The sequence below is a fragment of the Giraffa tippelskirchi genome, chromosome 1 (assembly GCF_054371585.1).
Source record: "Giraffa tippelskirchi isolate mGirTip1 chromosome 1, T2T-mGirTip1v1.2.pri, whole genome shotgun sequence".
In the NCBI taxonomy this organism is placed as follows: Eukaryota; Metazoa; Chordata; class Mammalia; order Artiodactyla; family Giraffidae; genus Giraffa; species Giraffa tippelskirchi.
In genome coordinates this window covers 118,456,845-118,480,498 of record NC_137275.1, presented here as the reverse complement: position 1 = coordinate 118,480,498, position 23,654 = coordinate 118,456,845, and the positions used below count along the sequence as shown (strand labels likewise).

Genomic DNA, 23,654 nt, shown 5'->3' with positions numbered 1-23,654 from the left:
CCACTTGTAAAAGAATGAAACTAGAACACTTTCTAACACCATGAACAAAAATAAACTCAAAATGGATTAAAGATCTAAACGTAAGACCAGAAACTATAAAACTCCTAGAGGAAAACATAGGCAAAACACTCTCTGACATAAATCACAGCAGGATCCTCTATGACCCACCTCCCCGAGTAATGGAAATAAAAGCAAAAATAAACAAATGGTACCTAATTAAACTTAAAAGCTTTTGCACAATGAAGGAAACTATAAGCAAGGTGAAAAGACAGCCTTCAGAATGGGAGAACATAATAGAAAATGAAGCAACTGACAAAGAATTAATCTCAAAAATATACAAGCAACTCCTGCAGCTCAATTCCAGAAAAATAAACGACCCAATCAAAAAATGGGCCAAAGAACTAAACAGACATTTCTCCAAAGAAGAAATACAGATGGCTAACAAACACATGAAAAGATGCTCAACATCACTCATTATCAGAGAAATGCAAATCAAAACCAAAATGAGGTACCATTTCATGCCCATCAGAATGGCTGCTATCCAAAAGTCCACAAGCAATAAATGCTGGAGAGGGTTTGGAGAAAAGGGAACCCTCTTACACTGTTGGTGGGAATGCAACTAGTACAGCCTCTATGGAGAACAGTGTGGAGATTCCTTAAAAAACTGGAAATAGAACTGCCATATGACCCAGCAATCCCACTGCTGGGCATACACACCGAGGAAACCAGAATTGAAAGAGACACGTGTACCCCAATGTTCATCGCAGCACTGTTTATAATAGCCAGGACATGGTAGCAACCTTGATGTCCATTGGCAGACGAATGGATAAGAAAGTGGTGGTACATATACACAATGGAATATTATTCAGCCATTAAAAAGAATACATTTGAATCAGTTCTTTTTTTGTTTTTTCGAATCAGTTCTAATGAGGTGGATGAAACTGGAGCCCATTATACAGAGTGAAGTAAGCCAGAAAGAAAAACACCAATACAGTATACTAACACATATATATGGAATTTAGAAAGATGGTAGTGATAACCCTATATGCGAGATAGCAAAAGAGACACAGATGTATAGAACAGTCTTTTGGACTCTGTGGGAGAAGGTGAGGGTAGGATGATTTGAGAGAATAGCATTGAAACATGTATATTATCATATGTGAAACATTTCCAGTCCAGGTTCGATGCGTGAGACAGGGTGCTCAGGGCTGGTGCACTGGGATGACTCAGAGGGATGGGATGGGGAAGGAGGTGGGAGGGGGCTTCTGGATGGGGAACACATGTAAACCCATGGCTGATTCATGTCAGTGTATGGCAAAACCACTATAATATTGTAAAGTAATTAGCCTCAAATTAAATAAATTAAAAAAAAGAAAACGAAAGATTGCGAGGAGAAATATCAACAACCTCAGATATGCAGATGACACCACCCTTATGGGAGAAAGCAAAGAACTAAAGAGCCTCTTGATGAAAGTGAAAGAGGAGAGTGAAAAAGTTGGCTTAAAACTCAACATTCTGAAAGCTAAGACTATGGCATCTAGTTCCATTACTTCACGCAAATAGATGGGGAAACAGTGACAGACTTTATGTTTTTGGGTGCCAAAATCACGGCAGATGGTGACTGCAGTCATGAAATTAAAAGATGCTTGCTCCTTGGAAGAAAAGTTATAACCAACCTAGACAGCATATTAAAAAGCAGAGACATTACTTTGCCAACAAAGGTCTATCTAGTCAAAGCTATGGTTTTTCCAGTAGTCATGAATGTATGTGAGAGTTGGACTATAAAGAAAGCTGAATGCCAGAGAATTGATGCTTTTGAACTGTGCTGTTGGAGAAGACTCCTCAGAGTCCCTTGGACAGCAAAGAGAACCAACCCGTCCATCCTAAAGGAAATCAGTCCTGAATGTTCATTGGAAGGACTGTTGCTGAAGATGGAACGTCAATACTTTGGCCACGTGATGCAAAGAACTATCTCATTTGAAAATACCCTGATCCTGGCAATGATTGTAGGCGGGATGTGAAGGGGCTACAGAGGATGAGATGGTTGGATGCCATCACTGACTCGATGGACATAGGTTTGAGTAAAATCTGGGCGTTGGTCATGGACAGGGAGGCCTGGCGTGTTGCAGTCCATGGGGTCGCAAAGAATTGGACACGACTGAGCGACTGAGCTGAACTGAACTGAACTGAACAATGTTGTTTAGTTTTTTTGCTATTTTTGTCTTCTGTGAAAGTTTATTTTCTTTTTTTAATGCTTTATTTTATATTGGAGTATAACTGGTTAGTAATGTTTTGTTAGCTTCTGCTGTACAGCAAAGTGATTCAATTATACATGTATCTATTCTTTTCAAATTCTTTTTCCATTTAGGTTCTTAGAGAGTATTCAGCAGAGTTCCCTGTGGTATAGAGTAGGTCCTTTTTGGTTATCCATTTTAAATAGAGCAGTGTGTACATGTCTCTCCCAAACATACCTAACTGATATATGTCTTTTATCATAAGTCACTTTAAATCAGCGTGGGAAGTAATCAGAATGAACATTTTACTAATGATAACATTAATTAGTAAAATATTCATTAGGCACAATACCAGACATTTGAACACAAGTGTCTTAAGATTTCTCTTCTCTTGAAAATCAAAAGCATAGGAAAATATTGAGTAAAATAGTCTTCCCCCAAAGAGAACTAGCACATTTAGTTTACTGACAGGAAAAACAAGAATGTTGATAACTAAACTACATTGCAAGACTCTAAGTTAAACTAGTTAAAACCGAATATTAGATTTTCTATAAATAGATATTTGACCAAGGTGCTTGCTAATTTATCTTCTCTGCTTATAGACTATATGCAAGAGCATTTGGACTTTAATAATTACAAAATACACTGAGAGAAAATAAATTTTTCTAGCAAATAGCAAATGGTTTAGTTACTGTTCTTTTTGAAATATATTTTCTTCAATAAATATACCAACATAAAAAAAGAGAGAGAGTTCAAATCTAACCAAAATGCCCAAGGCCACTTCAGCCTAAGCCCAGAATAGATTCTAGGTCTTATCTAAGCCACACAGTCATCTAAACACCTCCTGTGAGGAGCCCGAGATACTGGACAAAACCTTGGGATGGGGAATGTGTGTTCCCAGGCCATAAGAAACTCATGTTCTAATAAGATACATAGATGTATGTGTGTGTGTGTGTGTGTGTGTGTGTAAGTTGTTCAGTCGTGCCTGACTCTGTGTGACCCCATAGACTGTAGGCTGCCAGGCTCCTCTTTCAGTGGGATTCTCCTGGCAACAATATTGGTGTGGCTGATAGCCATTCCCTTTGCCAGGGGATCTTCCTGACCCAGGGATTGAACTCAGGTCTCCTGTGTTGCAGGCAGATGCTTTACCATCTAAGCCACCAGCAAAGCCCACACAGATGTGTGCATACGTTAATTATATGTAGGAAGTGCTATGCTGTCTACCTAGAGGAATTAAAAAAAAAAGAAAAGCCTTCCTAGAAGTGAATTTGGTCTTGATTTCAGACCTCTGGGGTTTCTCTGGGTTTGATTCTGGGTGGAATTGGTGCCTGCTTATACTGCCCTTCAGCCTCACGTGGAGAACTGGCTGTTCGTCAAGAGTTTGTTTTCAGGAGTAGAGACGAGAGCCAAGAGAAGCCACTTGCATGAAGGGAAGGGGCTTACCTTTCCCCTGCTGATTTCTAGATTGGTTCCTGGCTGGGTGCCTGGATTTCAGGATAAACTGGTCTTGAATCTCTTGGGACCCCTTCAGGAAGGCCTCCTGTAGGGCAGAAGCAGAAGTGGAGTCCTCCGGTCCCTGCTGCAGCAGCCCAGTAGCTGGAACATCGCTCATTTTAATTCCATAGGGATGTTCATGACCTATATGGAGAAAAATCTAAGTATAGATTCAGACCGATGGTGATGGGTGTGATCAAACCCACCTTAACCGTGAGCGAGTGTGCCACACTGGTGTGACTGCTGACCTTCAGGGGCTTCTGGGAAGAGAAGGCTGTGACTCCCGAGTAAGCACAATGTGCACTCTCACGGGGACACGCTGCAAAAAGCAGGGGCCCAAGCAGAAGAGTTTAAACCATAACAAGAAAAATGTTTTTAGACACCTTGCTTGGCCTGGAAGGTATATATTCATCAGTGAATTGCACAATATTGACTTTCATCATGTTTCCATCTGAGAATATTTATGGCCTTCTAGTTTCTGCCTTGACACTCACTACACCTGTAGATCTTAGGCAAAGTGCTAGTGTTAACATTCCTCCTTTGAAACACTGACCCTCACACAGAGACTCATAAGGATCAAAGTAAATATATTAATAAGCATTGGTGGTTAATATTTTAAAAATAATCGGACTATGTATGTTAAGAATTGCTCTGATCAGTGTTCTGCCACATATGTCAGTTTAACACATTTTTCATTTCCTTTTGTCAGTTCAGTAGGCAGAGCGCAATGGGGTGGTTTGTCTTAATGTTTCCCTCCCACTGCTGCTTCCCTCAAAGGGATTTCCTACGAGGCAGTGATCAGAGACAAGCCTGCACGGCTGAGAAAACCCAGAAGTAAAGTGCAAAACAGTGTTTACAGAGTGGAAAACCACACCAGAAATCATCAGGAGTTGCCTGCCAAGTGATTTGTTTTGCTCTTTCATGCTATAAATTGCTTCCTCTCCATAGAATTCTCTAAGACCCTGTGCTGTCCTGTGGATTCCATCTTTAAAGAATTACATGAAAGCTCCTTTTCTTTTGTTTCTGATTTATTAAATGCAACTGGAGGAGTTCTTGCTTTTGCTTTACATCTAGCATAAACACAATGTCAGTGCTCTATTCAGAACAAGAATCACAGCGACTTCCATCTTTAAGGCAAAAGAAGCTTCTGTGAAAGTAATAAAATACAACCAGGTCACCAGGATAACCAGGAGCTAATCCATAATTGTGAGCTGAAAACATGTTAAGAAATGCATTCAGAACGACTGCTGAGGCAGCATCATGAAAGAGAGCCTCTTAGGAGTCCTTAGTGTTTGGTGTTTGAAGTTGTTCTAAGCTTAATAGTTGTCATCTATATGGTTTTATTTAAATTAATGCATTTTATTAAATTAAATAAATATTCAATTTTTTTCACTTTACTGCTGACTGACTTTTACAAGGATGTCAACGTGACAAGAAAAACATGTGAAATGGGTGAGGTGATTTTGTCTTCAGCTTTATACTTGGTGACTCCATGTATTCTAAGACTGGGAATATACATATCACAGAAAAAACTTAGTTGTTTAGATACTCCAGACCATTTGAAAACGTTCCTCAGATCACAAGATTGTTGAACAGATGAAAAAAGTTAAAAAAAGATTATGTAAGAAGAAGTGCTCTAAGATTTCTAGCAAAAGTCATTGTCACCGTGACTATATTGCAAGTTCTACTATAGATTTTGTCTTTTACCTTGTTTTGCTGCTGCTGCTGCTAAGTCACTTCAGTCGTGTCCGACCCTGTGCAACCCCATAGACAAGAGCCCACCAGGCTCCTCCGTCCATGGGATTTTCCAGGCAAGAGTACTGGAGTGGGTTGTTTCCCTTGTTTTAATCCCTCCTTTTTTCACTGACCACCATGACAGATTTGCTCATCCAAGAATGTGCATTATTACTTCTAGTTAACTTGCTATGATAACTATTTTAGGAAGTTCAGCTCAGTTGCTCAGTCGTGTCTGACTCTTTGCGACCCCATGACTCGCAGCACGCAGACCTCCCTGTCCATCACCAACTCCCAGAGTTTACCCAAACTCACGTCCATCGAGTCGGTGATGCCATCCAGCCATCACATCCTCTGTCGTCCCCTTCTCCTCCTGCCCCCAATCCTTCCCAGCATCAGAGTCTTTTCCAATGAGTCAACTCTTTGCATGAGGTGGCCTAAATATTGGGGTTTCAGCTTCAACATCAGTCCTTCCAATGAACACCCAGGATTGATCTCCTTTAGGATGGACGGGTTGGATCTCCTTGCAGTCCAAGGGACTCTCGAGAGTTTTCTCCAACACCACAGTTCAAAAGCATCAATTCTGCAGCGCTCAGCTTTCTTCACAGTCCAACTCTCACAACCGTACATGACTACTGGAAAAACCATAGCCTTAACTAGACGGACCTTTGTTGGCAAAGTAATGTCTCTGCTTTTTAACATGCTGTCTAGGTTGGTCATAACTTTCCTTCCAAGGAGTAAGCGTCTTTTAATTTCATGGCTGAAATCACCATCTGCAATGATTTTGGAGCCCAGAAAAATAAAGTCAGCCACTGTTTCCAATGTTGCCCCATCTATCTGCCATGAAGTGATGGGACCAGATGCTATGATCTTAGTTTTCTGAATGTTGAGCTTTAAGCCAACTTTTTCACTCTCCTCTTTTACTTTCATCAAGAGGCTTTTTAGTTCCTCTTCACTTTCTGGGTGGTGTCATCTGCATATCTGAGGTTATTGATATTTCTCCTGGTAATCTTGATTCCAGCTTGTGCTTCCTCCAGCCCAACATTTCTCATGATGTACTCTGCATATAAGTTAAATAAGCAGGGTGACAATGTACAGCCTTGACGTACTCCTTTTCCTATTTGGAACCAGTCTGTTGTTCCATGTCCAGTTCTAACTATTGCTTCTATTTATCAAAAATTTCAAGAGCAGTGCTAGTGAACTTAGCTTGAGAAACAGCAAAGTACATGCAGGTGGTTTAGTCAGTGAAGAATCTAAGAGTGTGATTATTTCATTTTCTTTATGATGCTGAGAAAAGCTTTAGGCATAGAATAGGTATTAAATAAATGTACTAGAGGTTAGATGGAGAAGGCAATGGCACCCCACTCCAGTACTCTTGCCTAGAAAATCCCATGGATGGAGGAGCCTGATAGGCTGCAGTCCATGGGGTCGCTAAGAGTCAGACTTCACTTTCACTTTTCACTTTCATGCATTGGAGAAGGAAATGGCAACCCACTCCAGTGTTCTTGCCTGGAGAATCTCAGGGACGGGAGAGCCTGGTGGGCTGCCGTCTATGGGGTCGCACAGAGTTGGACACAACTGAAGCGACTTAGCAGCAGCAGTAGCAGCAGCAGAGGTCAGAGGCATGGCTTGATTTTAGGAGATTATCACAAAATAGAGACTACTTAGTAGTTAGAAAATGGAACTGAGAACGTCAAGACTGGAATATGAAAAATAATGTATGAGCAAAAGAAATCCCCGCTTGTATTGTCATATCTAAATGAGTAAATAAAGAGTAAGTAAGTAATTGTTTTCAAGACAACTATTTGTCAAGTGGAAAAAGTAAAGAAGAAAAATTCACACTGCTGTCCCCAAATAGGCCATAAGCTGCTGCATGAAGAGATGCTATCTGTGCTTGGGATAGAGCAGGTGCTTAGAATTATTTAATATGTGTATAAATGGATACTGCAAGAGATGTTCAGTTTAAAGGGCATTTAAGCTTAAGATTGATCAACCATTACTTTGAGACTTTAAAAGTTAGAATTTGGAACCCAACCAACTCTATCTTAGGTTTTCCCTGACACTTACCAGTAAGTGGATATAAGGCCTTTTTCTTGCCAGAACTGATCCACAACTGGTAATCTTTCTCAGAACCCTTGGAAACAAAAAGAACTTTGTGTCACAGCAAATCTTCCTAGTAGGTACTTGAGGTACTTAGGTACTCATTTCCTTAGCATTTCTATAGTTTCAAAAGGAGAATTTGGGCCAGTATAAATGCTATTTGGTTCGTGGGAGTGGCAACAATTTTTGAGTTAACAATGCTGATTCCAGTAACCCCTGTCCCTCTCTCATATCCTCCAATGGCCCATCTGAGATTCTTGTCATTTTTGATAAAGGGTGAGGATCTGTAGAACCACAGTGCAGTCACAGCAAGCCTCTCACTTTGTGGGTGGTCCACGGTATAAAAAAATCATGGTAATTTTTAATAAAATTATAAATAAATACATAAATAAAAAATAAAATAATAACAAAAAAACTTCTCTTCACTATGGAAGAGAAGTCTAATCTCAAGAATCCTGCCTTCTGCTGTTTTGAGACTCCTTGGAGCATGCTGGCTTTTGCCTTAAAATGCCCCTGCCCAGTCAAGCATGTTGTCCAGAAAGCCACATACTCTGCCATGACTATTCCTGAACAAAGTAAAACTTGAAAGGCAGCATTAGCTCAGCAATCATTAATAAAATGAGACAGATGCCCAAGAGGCCTTGAGTAGATGGCAGCCTACTGGCTGTGATGTAGGCAAGCACCACTCAAGCGAGAGAAGGGACAAGGACTCTAACCTTAAGAATGAATCAGATGTAGAAAACAGTTTCTTCCAGCAGAATCACTGCCTAAAAATACTGAATATCCCATTTGAAACAAGTATAAATTATAAAGACTGCTAAATTAAAGAGCCTTCCAAGAGAGGATAAAGCAAAAAATGTTTAAAATAGAGTTGTTGGTGATAGGTACTAGGTACTATGATTACCTTTGACTCCTGAGTAAAAATCATGGCCTTGCCGTGAAGGAAGCAAAGTCCCAAGTATGGAAGCAATCACACACACAAACACACACACATAACTAAATAGGCTCAAAATTGTATTGCAAATAAGAAATGAGAGAGCTGATAAAAGTCTTTTCTTTTAAGGTAAAAATTGGAAAAACTATGATGGAATCCCTTAAATCAGACATATGTATATAGAGAAATAACCCGAGTTATTCACTGAAATAGAAATTTTTTGTCTAGTGAGATTGATCACTTTAAGCAAAGGAAAGTTACAAAATGAAATAAAATGAGTTCTAACATTAATCAGTCTCCCCAACTTTATCCCTAAAGCCACTTTCTTCTAAGGTTCAATTCTCATTCAGGGCATATATATCATATAGATTAGAAATCAGTGCAGAGGGGTGCTGTACTCAATGCATATGAATTAAATTTTATTTAAAATATATTATTAAATTATGTTTTTACAGAAATCTTGATGTCTCATACCAAATTCTGGCTGCCTTGAGGTTTTAAGGGGCTTTATTATATCATTGTGAAACGTAAATACAAACATTGTAATTATGTCATATCACAATAGTAAGACATTTTCACATTTATGTATAAATATGTACTCATAATTGTATTTACTACTACTACTACTAAGTCGCTTCAGTTGCGTCCGACTCTGTGCGACCCCAAAGACGGCAGCCCACCAGGCTCCCCCATCCTTGGGATTCTCCAAGCAAGAACACTGGAGTTGGTTGCCATTTCCTTCTCCACATAATTGTATTCATATGTGTATTTTACACACACATATATATATAATTTTATATAAGGATCTATGCTTTACAAGTGCTTTCTTCAGTTCTGTCCATCTGAATGTTCCACTCCTCTTTTCGCTTCTGAGCCCTCATCCTCAAACATAGCCATCTCTTTCACTAAAAAATTTTTAACAAGCCATAACAGTCCTATCAAAACATAAAGGAGCAGACACTTGAAAACAAAATGAGATGAAAGAGATGTGTACACAAATGCCCCTAGACCCATGGTCTTATTCAGAACTTGTCTTCTACATCAGTTCACAAGAGGCATTAGCCATTGCATTCTAGGACCTGCATCAGGGGATGTAGCTTCTTGCCAGGTGGTCTTTATGTCAAATTTACAACAAAACATATCATTTAGGATTTTCTCATACTGAGATTGAGTCCTCAGGTGCAATCGAGGTAAATGGAGATGGGACAGGAGGAATCAGGAAAGAAGATACAAGCAGAATAATCCAATAGAAGAGGAAATATTTAGAATCATAAATATTTTCTTGTCTATGTATATGACATATATAATAAAAATACATTTTTTCATTAAAACTGTAAAATTATAGCCTGATTTAATTATGCTATGACTTCACACAAAATTCAAAATGGGAATACACAAATAACACATCTGTATAGATTATTAAGGGGCTTCCTTGGCGGCTCAGACAGTAAAGAATCAGCCTTCAATGTGGTAGACCCAGGTTTGATCCCTGGGTTGGGAAGATCCTCGAAGAAGGGAACGGCAACCCACTTCAGTATTCTTGCCTGGAGAATTCCATAGACAAAGGAGCCTGGTGGGCTACAGTCCATGGAGTCTCAAAGAGTTGGACATGACTAACTGACTAACATACACATAGGTTATTAATATAGTTTGGCTGCCTTCAACTTCTACATTTAAGGAGACAACATATGACTTATTTATCTGAAATAATCAGCTGTCTTATGATGATAGATACATTATATACAAACACAGACATACACATAATCACACAAATCTCAAAAATCAAAGTTGGTTTTTTAACTAAAAATAACTTGCAGGTAACTTACAGTTATTCCTAGCTTTGAAAGTGACTTGTTGATAACATCATTCACTGTGTCTGAATTTGTCACTGTTACAGTAACAGACTGCAAAAAAGCGAGAAAATCTGCTATAAATTAAACATTTTTAAACAAGTGAGTAAATAATTATTGTTAAATTATTATCTATATTCTAAAGGCAAGTGTGCTTTGCTGCAAGAGAACCCTCTAGTTGCATCTCTTGCCAGCATTGCGTTTATCTGGTGTTCAGGAACAGATTGGGATTTTGCCTGGTTTTGCTCTTGGCCAGGAAATAACTGTCTTAAATGACTTCCTTTTTCTACCTTCAAATATTGTTTTATGTCATCTAGAGTTACTGTAAACTACAGTAGAACAAAGTATCATAAAAAAATATCCAGAATATCTTTTCATCACGGATGTCTAGGCTACTGCAGTACACTTTCAGAAATCAAATTACATGCAAATAATTGGGGCTAATGGTATGATTTTTTCCCCCCAGTAGCATAAACAAAATGAGGTAGAGATACGCTGATCCTTTCAAAGTATCATCCCTTTTGGCTCAGTTCTATCCGGACATTCCTCAGAATGAAAGACCTTTCGAAAGTTTTCTGCATTTAGCATTACCTTCCTCTTAATCCTGTGCTGGAAAGGGGCATTATTGAGATCAGCTAACAAAATGGAAAAGTAAATGGTTGATTAAAGTATTACACATATGGTAATTTACTAAATGTCATAGCTGTGTGATGGTTATATGAGAGAACATCCTTATTCTTAGGACATAACTAATTATTTAAGGAGAAAAGGACATGGTGTACGTATGACCCTCAAAAATAGCTAGACACACACACACACATACACACAAATATATAGAGAGAGAGAGTAAGAGAGAGAGGAGACAAATAAATGATCAAACAAATGGAACAAAATGTTCATAAATAGGTGAATCTAAGTAAATGGTATACAGTGTCTTCTTTGTACTATTTTTGTAACTTTTCTTATAAGTTTACAATTATTCCAAATAAAAACATCACAGAAAAAAAAAAACAAACAGTGGAAACAATCCAAACCACAATGTATGCAAGCAGCAGCCATTAAAAAATAAAAAAGTTTATTTCCAGTAGGAAATACCTGCTTGTGAAAATCATTTTATTACAGTGATCCACTATAATTGTTATTAAAAAGATCCAGAGAAATATTATGGACACTTAACAGGCAATATTTTTTTTCCTGTGCTTAATTAAGCACTGTAACTATTGTGGATCCCTCTTGCATCATATTGTCTTAAGATTCGCTTTTTATATATGCAAAGACACTCATCTTTTTACTGTAAAATATGTGTTCCCACATAGTGCTTTCTAAATTATCCCCCCTCTCTCTTTCTCCTCTCTTTTGTTCTCGCTCCTACCCACCCCATCTCTATCTCTATCTCTTCTGTATATCTCTTATCAGTTTCATTTTGCTAAAGTTGAGAACTTGGAATTTAATTTTTGATCTTAAAAATACTTACACAGGCACCATTTTTGATGTCCTCCGTGAAGATTTTGAGGGGAACACTTTTTGGCTGATCCTTCTCTTTGGCTAGATTGATGTACCTAATAAAATTCAATAATAACCCAGAGTAGGGTAGACAAATTAGCTTTAGCTATTAGCTTATTTTCAAATCAATTCATGTTGCTAATATTTTAAATACTGTTATTATTTTCTTTAAAAAATGGATTTACTCAATTAATTTGGCTGCACCGGCTCTCAGTTGTGGCACGCAGGATCTTTACTTGTGGCATGCAGACTCTTGTTTGTGGCGTGTGGGATCTGTCTAGTTCCCTGAACAGGTATTGAACCCAGGCCCCTGCACTGGACCACCAGGGAAGTCCCTTATTTGTTATTATTCTTTTTTAATGTTAATTTTTTATTTTTTAAATTTTTGGCTGTGCTGGGTCTTTGTTGCTGTGGAGGTTCGTCTCTAGTTGCAACCAGTGGGGGCCATGCTCTAGCTGCAGTTCACGAGCTTCTCCTTGCAGTGGCTTCTCTTGTTGTGGGCACACGGGCTTCAGTAGCTGCGGTTTGGTTCCTGGGGTCTGGAGCATAGGCTCAGTTAATTGTGGTGCACAGGCTTAGCTGCTCTGTGGCATGGGGGATCTTCCTGTATCAGGGATCAAACCTGTGTCTCCTGCACTGGCAGGCGGATTCTTTACCACTGAGCCATCAGGGAAGCCCTTGTTATTATTCTTAAAAGCATGGAGAGATAAACTGAGTAAAATCAAATTAGGGATTGGAAGAAAATATGCAAAAATATTTTCAGGAAAGTAAGATCTGACCCATAAAATAACAGGTCGCCTTTGTTATGTGAGATTTGGGCAGCAGATCCAATCCTCAAAGTTTTCTTGCCTAGATTGGAGGGCCGAGGGCCTTCCTGGGTTCAAGGATAGGAAGTAGCATTTGCCTGAGAATCTTTCATTAGAGTAAGTAATCTACACTTATAGAAATTTAACATATGTTTTGAGAATAATGTTAGTTCCAACCATTAGGATGGAGAGAAGGAAAAGATGACAGTGACACACAGAACTTCCTTAAAACTAAGCAGAGCATACATGTAAATGAGAGAACACTATTTGCAGTAGCAGTCAGGATAAATCTAAAGAAGTTATTTGAGGGGAGTCTAACAATTCCTACCAAGGAGAAGGACAAAGTTTGGGGGCACTACCTTGAAGAGATTCACATTCTTCTATCATGGATTAAAGATTTAAAATATGTATACTGTTGTCAAAATACCTTTGAGTGAAGGACTGACATTTTTCCTTTCATTCAGAAGAACTGTGATATTAAAGGCGAGATGATATGGGAGAATGGCATTGAAGCATGTAAATTATCATATGTGAAACGAATCGCCAGTCCAGGTTCGATGCATGATACAGGGTGCTCAGGGCTGGTGCACCGGGATGACCCGGAGGGATGGGATGGGGAGGAAGGTGGGAGGGGGGTTCTGGAAGGGGAACACATGTACACCCATAGTGGATTCATGTCAATGTATGGCAAAACAAATACAGTATTGTAAAGTTAAAAAATAGAAAATAAACTAATTAAAAAAAAATACATTTTCAACTTTAATTTTTATAAAAAGATTTTTTATTTTCTAGGATGGGTTATTTTAAATTTCCTTTCTTAAAATTTTGTTCATAACATTTCCTCTTAAAGCTAAAACTGAAAAATTGTTAGCATACAAACTGAACCCCAACTCAAAACTCAATCAATCAATCAGTCAGTCAGTCAACCTCAGATCAGTGGCCAGGATGTCTTCTATATAGCTGATAGACATCTTTCCCATTTATCTCTGGGGAGTCAGAAGGTCACCAATGAAACTGCTTTCTGACAGTTTCTGCTGATTCTCTTTTGACTTCTAACATGGAAACCACCATATCTCTTGGTTAATTCATAAATTTAACTCTTGGCAGGCCCGAGATTTAGATAGCTACAAGCCCTATGTAACTTGGGCACACAGCTCTGGAACGTTCTACAATTCAGAACCACATGTAGACACACTAAATGTAGAATGAGATTAGAGATACCTCATGTGCAGAAATGCCTTTGATTCCTCTGGTTCAGGGAACAGTTAAAGCTCCAACTCTTCAATGGGATTTATAAAATGAAAATAATTTTGCAAGAAGCCCACTTGAAGGATAGTCTCGATTCAGTGGGCACTATGAATATAAATCAGAGAAGGCAATGGCACCCCACTCCAGTACTCTTGCCTGGAAAATCCCATGGATGGAGGAGCCTGGTAGGCTATAGTCCATGGGGTCGCTAAGAGTCAGACACGACTGAGCGACTTCACTTTCACTTTTCCCTTTCATGCACTGGAGAAGGAAATGGCAACCCACTCCAGTATTCTTGCCTGGAGAATCCTAGGGACAGCAGAGCCTGGTGGGCTGCCGTCTATGGGGTCGTACAGAGTCGGACACGACTGAAGCGACTTAGCAGCAGCAGCAGCAGCAGCAGCATGAATATAAATATGATGGAAACCTGCTTTGTGATACAAGGTGGGTTTTTTCTACATTTGATTTTAACATTTTTACCCTGTGCCTGTGTATTTGAAGATTTTATGAAACACAATTATCGGATAAAATTATTTTGCTATATAGTAACTCTAAAAGCATTTTCAAATTAAAAATTTATGCCCAATGGGAAAGAGGGCTTCCCTGACAGGTGGTAAAGAATCCGCCTGCAATGCAGCACACCCTCGTTCAATTCCTGAGTTGGGAAGATCGCCTGGAGAAGGGAAAGGGTACCCACTCCAGTATTCTGGCCTGGAGAATTCCATGGAATGTATACTCCATGGGGTCGCAAAGAGTCCGACACGACTGAGTGACTTTCACTTGATGGGAAAGATAGATGCCTATCTGCTGGATTTTATAGATTTTTTTTTTCTGATATAAATGTCTAAGTGTATTGACACCCAAGGTACTGTGTGGAAACTTCCAAATACACTGACCTGGGAAAAGGCATTTCAATAATTCTCTTCTTAGTGAAATGAAGTGCCAAGATTATTCACTACCTTGAAACCAAACCAAGGAGTTATCCAAAGACCTAAAGCATAGTTTCCATTCTGCAGTAATGCGGAGTACTTACCATATAGTGAGCAGTGTTCGAAGTATTTTATAAACATTTTTTTTTTCATTTAATTGTCAACTACACCAGGTAGTCTTTAGCAGCTCCATTTTACAGGTGAGGAAACTCACAGAGAGGTTAAGTAAATTGCCCAAAGCAACAGAAACAGGGTTTGAACTCAGACAACCTAAATCATGAGCCTAAATCATGAGGCTAAATCATGAGCCTGTGTTCCTACCCACTTGGCCTCCATGGGTGTTGACCTCAACTTCCCTGAGGTTCCCTTCTCCTCTTTCCTATCCTCAGCCTCAACACTTCTCCAGGAACCATCAGGCTTTCTGACGGAATTGTTCTTTAATTTGCAGACTGACATCATAAATCTCATGACATTATACCAACAAAGCTAGATGCCAGCTTGGAAATGTTTAAAACAACAAAACTTTTTACTCCAGTGGATTCTCCTAGGGTCTCATTGTATTTCTTCACACATAGTCATGACTGAATGAGATTTTCTCATAAGTTAGAATGAATCTAATGTAAGCTGACTGAAGGATGAGAAGGAAGAGGAGGACTACATTTTAAATTTTTTGTGTGTATCCCTTACTACGGGTTCCCACACCCCTCTCCTTTCCTCGTTGTTGTTGTTTTTCAGTTGCTAAGTTATGTCAGACTGTTTGCAACCCCATGAACTGCAGAATGCCAGGCTCCCCTGACCTTCACTATCTCCGGGAGTTTGCTCAGATTCATGTCCATTGAGATAGTGAGGCTGTATAACCATCTCTAACTCTGCTGCCCCCTTCTCCTCCTGCCCTCAATCTTTTTCTGCATCAGGGTCATTTCCAGTGAGTTTACTCTTCACATCAGGTGGCCAAAGAATTGGAGCTTCAGTTTCAGCATCAATCCTTCCAATGAATATTCCAGGTTGATTTCCTTTTGGATTGACTGGTTTGATCTCTTTGCTGTCCACGGGACTCTCAAGAGTCTTCTCCAGCACCACAATTCAAAAGCATCAATTCTCTGGTGCTTCACCTTCTTTATGGTCCAACTTTCACATCCATACATAACTACTGGAAAAACCATAGCTTTGACTATGTAGACCTTTGTTGGCAGAGTAATGTCTCTGCTTTTTAATGTGCTATCTAAGTTTGTCATATTTTTTTTCCAAAGAGCAAAGTGTCTTTTAATTTCATGGCTGCAGTCACTGTCTTCAGTGATTTGGGAGCCACATCTTTCACTACTTCCACTTTTCCCTCATCTATTTGCCATGAAGTAATGGGACCAGATGCCATGATATTAGTTCTTTGAATGTTGAGTTTTAAGCCAACTTTTTCACTCTCTTCTTTTCACTGTCATCAAGAGGTTCTTTAGTTCCTTTTTGCTTTCTGCCATTAGAGTGGTATCATCTGCATATCTGAGGTTGTTGCTATTTCTCCTGGCAATCTTGATTTCAGCTTGATTCATCTAGTCTGGCATTTTGCATGATGTGCTCTTCATATAAGTTTAATAAGCAGGGTGACAATATACAGCTTTGTCATACTCCTTTACCCAATTTTGAATCTGTTGTTCCATATCTGGTTCTAACTTTTTCTTCTTGACCTGCATACAGGTTTCTCAGGAGGCAGGTAAGGTGGTCTGGTATTCCCATCTCTTGAAGAACTCCCCACAGTTTTTTGTGATCCACACAGTCAAAGGCCTTAGTGTAGTCAATGAAGCAGAAGTAGCTATCTTTCTGGAATTCCCTTGCTTTCTTTATGATCCAACGAATGTTGGAAATTTGACCTCTGGTTCTTCTGCCTTTTCTAAACCCAGATTGTAAATTTGGAAGTTCTACGTTCACATACTGATGAAGCCTAGGTTAAGCCTAGGTTAAGCCTAACCTTACTAACATGTGAAATGAGAGCAGTTGTATGGTAGCTTGAATATTTTTTGACATTGCCCTTCTTTGGAATTGGAATGAAAACTGACTTTTTCCAGTCCTATGGCCACTGCTGAGGTTTCCAGATTTGCTGACATATTAAACACAGCACTTTAACAGCACTCTGTTTTCAGATTTTAGATAGCTCAGCTGGAATCCCATCACCACCACTATCTTTCTTTGTAGTAATGCTTCCTAAGGCCCACTCAGCTTCAAGCTCCAGAAATTCTGGGTCTAGGTGAGTGACTACAACATTGTGGTTATCTGGGTCTTTAAGACCTTTTTTTGTATAGTTGTTCTGTGTATTCTTGCCAACTCTTAATATTTTCAGCTTCTGTTAGGTCCATACCATTTTTGTCCTTTATTGTGCCCATCTTTGCATGAAATGTTCCCTTGATATCTCCAATTTTCTTGAAGAGATTTGTTAGTCTTCCCCATTTTATTGTTTTCCCCTGTCACTTTACATTGTTCATTGAAGGAGGCCTTGTTATCTCTCCCTGCTATTCTCTGGAACTCTGCATTCAGATGGGTGTATCTTTCCCTTTCTCCTTTGCTTTTCACTTCTCTTCTTTTCTCAGCTATTTGTAAAACCTCCTCAGACAACCACCTTGCCTACTTGCATGTGTTTTTCTCCAGAATGGTTTTGGTCACAGTCTCCTGTACAGTGTTATAAACTTCCCTCCATAGTTCTTTAGGTGCTCTACCAGATCTAATCCTTTGAATCTGTTTGTCACTTCCACTGTATAATCACAAGGGATTTGATTTAGGTCATACCTGAATGACCTAGTGGTTTTCCCTACTTTCTTCAATTTAAGCCTTTATTTTGCAATAAGGAGCTCATGATCTGAGCCACAGTCTGCTCCATGTCTTGTTTTTGCTAACTGTACAGAGCTTCTCCATCTTTAGCTGTAAAGAATATAATCAGTCTGATTACAGTATTGACCATTTGGTGATGTCCATGTGTAGAGTCTCTTCTTGTTTTGCTGGAAGAGGGTGTTTGCTATGACCATTGTGTTCTCTTGACAAAACTCTGTTCACCTTTGCCCTTATTCCTTTCCTCTATCTCAGCCTTTATACTGGAGGGTAAGCCCCAGTGGCTTGTGGAGTTTATGGGATTCTAGGCAGACTTCCCCTATTCTAACACACGACTGTTCCCTTAGATGCTTGGGAATAGAGGTTGTAGTATATTGTGTAAGTATCTGCCATTTCACTGATAAGTTAATAGTAATCATCATCTTTTGATCTAAATAACATTCATTTTTTATTGTTTCTGTATTCTGTAACAACTAAATGTGAGGATAGTGATGTCTAAAAATGGTGTTGGCTATGTATAGTCCCTTCCTATTTGTTAATTCTTCACAGGCCTCTGCTAGTATTAACACCTTAATATTTATAAAGTAGATCTTGTTATAAAAAATAAAAGTAATAATTTTATTTGAAAGATAGCTATTAGCATTCTAATGAATATCGAAATGATGTTGAAGAATTCATGTGAGATTAATTCTTGAAAACAGAAGTTTCTAATGTTTGTAGTATGGGAAAAAAAGGACCAAAAAAAATCTCAAAATAATTTTCACTGCATATTAACATCCCACAACTGGAGAAATATAATTTCTTTGTGAAGAAATAAATATTTAAATCCCCCTTATTATTACTTAGAAACTAAAATTTACTTATTCTGATCAAATACATAGGGAGAAGTTAGTAAACTATTTATTCCATTTGTGTTAATTTCTATAGCGTCACCTTCAAGATGAGTGAGTTTTCAGCTGAAGTCTGAAGGTGAGCTGAGGTAATAGGGAACTTCAGTGCTCCCACCTCTTCTTATGGCTAAGAGGCAAAACTAGGTGCTAAATTCAGATTATTAATTTGAAGAGATTGATTCAAGGGAGGATACAATATTCCATCTAAGAATGAGGCATGACAGGGAAGAAATATGTTTGTTATCACAGGAGATGATTTCTTTTTAGTTTCTTTCTGAAAACAAATTTTTTTATATTAATAATGATCATGAATATATCTAAATGTTACTGTAGGAATGATCTTCTAGGTCTTTTTCTAAAAATTGTAGTGAAGTCTTGTACAAGTACTCAGTACTGTAGTTACTGCAGCAGGGGAATTGTGTCTCCCCCACTGCCTGCTAAAGTCATTAATATAGTGATGCCCTCACTGCAAATATGACTATATTTGGAGATAGAGCTTTGGGGAATGTCATGAAGGCTAATGAGGTCATAAAGGGTAAGATTCAAATCCAGTAGGATTGGTGGGCTTATTGGCACTGAGGAAATGCCTTGTAAGCACACAATGAGAAGACAACCATCTACAAGGCAGGAAGAGAGCTCTCACTAGAGCCTCACCATACTGGTACCTGATCTCAGATTTCCAGCCTCCAGAACTGTAAGAAAATACATTTCTTTTGTTAAGCCACCAAGTCTATGGTCTTAGTTGCATCTATGTTGAGGGTTGAGAGGAAAGTGCACCCCGTTGGTTCTGTCTCCAACATATATTCCACATCTGTGTGGCTGAATCTTTTGTTTTTACTGCCAACCCCAGGCTGGAGTCCTTGCTACCGTTCACAGGACTGTTGCCTCCCTAACTAGTCTCCCTGCTTCCACTCTTGCTTACTCCAAAATCTATCATCTACCAATAGCCAGAAAGCTTTGCTAAAAAGTATATGCCAGGTATGGTTACTATCCTAGTTAAACACCTTTCAGCATAGTATTTTAACCCCTTACTATGGCCTGTGGAGACCCTGTGTGACTGGACCCCTGACTACAGTATTATATCTAATGTCATGCCCCTCACTCTCTCCAGTCACATTGGCCTTCTCAGAACTACCCCCATCCAAGGGGCCCAGCTGCACCCTGTCAAGCCTGCTGCTCCCAGCCTTGGCTTGGAGTGGCGGCTGCTTCTCCACCCACAGGTCTAATTTAGAGGCTGCCATCTTGAGAGGTCCTCCTGGACAACCCCTTTCTAATATGGTCCCATCTTCTTCATGGTCCCCATCGTGATACTCGTGATATCTACCTTGTATCACAAGCACTGATCACAATCTCTCATTCCCCCCTCTTATTTTTTATCATCTGTCTGTCTATAAGCCACAGACAAGAGAGACCCTGCCTATCATATTTTCTTAAAGGTTAACAAAGATGCCATTTTATGGTAATTAGGAAAGCATGTAATATATACACATTTGGTATTAGACACAAGCAACAAATCACTAAGTAAGGAGAGGTACCTCTTCTGCTTCCTCTGGCCGCTTTTGAGTTCTACGGGGCTGTGGATCAGCAGGGTACCATTAGCTCTCTCGGATGATGAAGTATTCTTGCTGTTGGCATCCACCTCAACAGAAGGGCTTCTCCTGAAAAACATCAAACACCACAGAACAGCTAGTCACTGGTCAGATATACTATGGGGTTCATGTTAAATGTCAAGGTTGACACAACTCTGAAAATAAGCCTCAGTCTCCCAAACAGGGCTTCACAGCTCAAATCCAGGAATCAGCAAGCTATAGAGAGTTACCGAAAGAAACGAGGTCACTCAGGGAGTTGATGTAGACAGACAACAATTTCAAGGACAAAGCCCTTGGGTACGTGGACTCTTACAGGCAGGGAAACAGAGGAAGAAGCGGAGCTGGTCATGAACTGTTAGGAAGAGGAGAACCAGAAGGCCAAAGGTAGGGAAGATTACAGGAAGGCAAAAACAGACAACAGTAAAAACCCAATAACCACACAAAATAGGATAATGTGTGACCTATTATAGATAAAAAGATATGGAGATTTGCCAAGAAGTAATTACAAGTTGGTTTCATGTTAGCCTAAAATTTTAGATAACTGAGGATTCTGGAAAATTGACTTCAATCATATCTAAATCAATATTCAGATTTTGGGAAAAATTCTCTTAGACCAGCTAAATAATACTGGAAACATTAAAAATGTTTCTGAATACTAGGCAGTGCCTAGTTATTACTTGACTGAGCTGTGACTAGGGTCTAACAGAACTGCCAGATCAAAACAACTAAATTGTACTGAACATAAAGACTCTTTGATAAATAGAGCAGATATTTTCATAGATCTGCAGAAAATTCTCCCTACACCCTGCCCCACCCTGAGAATGTAAAGCTGCTAACTTGTGTTCTGCAGTATGAATCTTAGGAACACCAGTAGCTTTTCATGAAACCCATGCTGAAGTTAAAAATTAGTTTATATGTCTTAGAAGAAACAAAATAAAATTCGTCATGTGACCACCAGTTTGTTTTGATGATAAAAAATAGTATATTAAAGGATTACCTGATGTGGTAAAACCTTGAATGACAACCAAAAAGCTCAAAGTGCTTTTTGATTGCCGTGAACATCCTTTTTTCTCCAATTCTTGGCACTGAAAGCTACAGCACTTGGCAGAGTACTGTGAACAAACCCATGAAACCTGAGGATTCTGTAGTAGTCCAGGTCACTGGCCATTATGATGTCAACGTTCTGAGGCTCACGCCATAGCTGACAAGCTTCCATATTTGTTTCCCTGACTTTACCTCTATCTTTTGATTTTTTAAATTAATATTTTTATTTTGAAATAACTATAGATTCACATGCAGTTACAGGAAATAACACAGAGTCTATAACCTTTTACCCAGTTTTCCGTGATGGTAGTATCTCTCTAAACTGCAATATAATATAAATAGGATATTAACATTGAAACTGTCAAGATATAGCACATTTCCATCACCTCAATGATCCTTTACAGCCACAGAGACTCCTCTCCACTTCTGCCACCTCTTTAATCCTGCAACCACTAATTTTTCTCCTTTAATTTTGCCATTTCAAGAATGTTATATCAATGAGATCATACAGTATGTAACATTTTAGAATTTGCTCCAGTTTTGCTCCCTGCTCAGCATAATTAGAGATTCATCTAGATTGTTGCAGGTATTAATAGTTCATTTCTTTGTAACTCTTAGTAGCAGTCCATGAGAATGATGTATCACAGTTTGTTTAACCATGTTGTGGAACACCTGTGCTGTCTTCAGTTTTGGGCTGTTACAAGTAAAGCTGCAGCAAACATTTGTGTACACTTTTTTTGGTGTCAATGTATCTATTTTTCTAGGTTAAAGGCCTAGGAGTGTAAATGCCTGATTGTGTGGTAGCTGTAGGTCTTCCCTGGTCACTCAGGGGTAAAGAACCTGTCTGCAAATGCAGATGAGGGATTGATTCTTCGGTGAGCAAGATCCTCTGGAGAAGGACATGGCAACCCACTCCACTATTCTTCCCTGGAGAATCCCAAGGACAGAGGAGCCTGGTGGTCTACAGTCTATGAGGTCACAAAGAGTTGGACACGACCTAGCAAATAACAACAGCCATGGTATCTTTTGTTTTTAAAGAAAATGTCAAATAGTTTTCCAGAGTGGCTGTACCATTTCACGCTCTCCCCAGCACTGTATGAGTGATTCAGTTTCCCCATGTAAGCATTTGGTGGTGTCATCTTTAGGCATTCTGATAACTGTGTAGTGCCATCTCATTGTGGATTTAATTTGCATTTCCCTAATAGTTAATGATGCTGAGCATCTGTTCATGTGCTTATTTGCCTTCTGTGTGTCTTCTTCAGTGTTATGGAACCTACAGTCTTCTGCTAAAAGCATTTTATGTAAAGATGGTATTCTCTTTCCACTAGAAAATTGACCACTGTACAGTTGAGGAGGCTGCCACTCAGCTAGTTTGGGTAACTGTGAGGGCAAGAAGCCCGGTATAGTAATAATGAAGGGTCAGCTCCTACCGACCAGGGGTCACACAGCTTCTGGGCAGCAAGGCCCCTAACCTCTTCTCCTGAGGACGGTCTCTTTTCTTTGACAGTGGTGGGGAACTAAAATTTGACCATATGGCAGCCTGTGGTTTCTCTTGTAGGTTCTTATAATAGTTATCTGAATACATATTTTATATTCCCCACCAGACTCTTATGGGGGCTTCCAAGGTGGCAAAGTGGATAAAGAATCCACCTGCAATGCAGAAGACACAGGAGATATGGGTTTGATTTCTGGGTTGGGAAGATTCCCCTGGAGGAGGGCATGGCAACCCACTCCAGTATTCTTGTCTGGAGAATCCCATGGACAACAGGAGCCTGGCAGGCTACAGTCCGTAGGGTCACAAAGAGTCAGACATGACTGAAGCGATTGAGGATGCATGCAGATTCTTAAGGACTTCAAGGAATGAGTCTATTTTTGATTTATCATTTAATTCTCACAGGCATTGGCACATGGGAAGAATTCAAAACATTTTATTGAATAAATCAGTGAGATAGATAGCTTTCTTCTGTGGATGTAGGGGGGAAAGGATCATCTAAAGTAATCTCTCTTTCACTTCATTTGTTCAACGGTGTTTGAACCTGCACTAAAGGAAAGGCATTTGGTTAGGTCTGGGCAGAGGGAGCAAAAGGGATTCTAGCTCAACTCTAGGTTTAAGTGGAGGAGACAGAAATTAAACAGTCTCACCAGTAAGTCTTAATGCCAGACTCTGGTTAGGTACTACAAAGAAAAATTAGAGAGTGAGATTAGCAGTTACCACTGAGACTGGACACCTGACTTTTTGGAGAGGGCAGGCATGGAAGGCTTCTTTGAAGGACTCATTTGAAATGAGCTTTTAAAGATAATTTAGAATTAATTAGAGAATTGGTGAGGCAGAGGAGGGAGAGAGAGAAAGAGGGATGGAGACAGGAGGGAGGAGAGACAGGGAGAATGAGAAAGGGAAAAAGAAGAGGAAGAAAAAGTGTTTTGGGAGAGGGTGTTTTATATTTCATGCCAAAGGGATAGAATTTGAATCTATGAAATTTCAGAGACA

General features: G+C 39.3%; 1 protein-coding gene across 4 annotated transcripts in view; it reads right to left on the bottom strand.

Moving 5' to 3' along the window:
* The window catches only part of LOC145537090 (rho GTPase-activating protein 20-like), a 42,048-nt gene extending 19,953 nt beyond the window's left edge, over positions 1-22,095 (bottom strand). For 2 of the 4 annotated variants that reach the window (XR_014076247.1, XM_081567852.1), the window contains exons 1-7: positions 21,553-22,095; positions 21,120-21,234; positions 20,069-20,191; positions 11,821-11,905; positions 10,323-10,400; positions 7,530-7,596; positions 3,678-3,872 (exon numbers count right to left, since the gene is read on the bottom strand). Coding sequence is in view for 2 of the 4 variants with exons in the window: in XM_081567852.1 (XP_081423978.1) it covers positions 3,678-3,872; positions 7,530-7,596; positions 10,323-10,400; positions 11,821-11,905; positions 20,069-20,191; positions 21,120-21,184 (613 nt within the window). In the remaining 2 variants the exon portion in view is untranslated. Of the gene's footprint in view, positions 1-3,677; positions 3,873-7,529; positions 7,597-10,322; positions 10,401-11,820; positions 11,906-20,068; positions 20,192-21,119; positions 21,267-21,552 lie in introns of those variants that run through there. The other 2 variants (XR_014076241.1, XM_081567764.1) reach the window with 1 other exon arrangement.
* Positions 22,096-23,654: the final 1,559 nt, after the last annotated feature.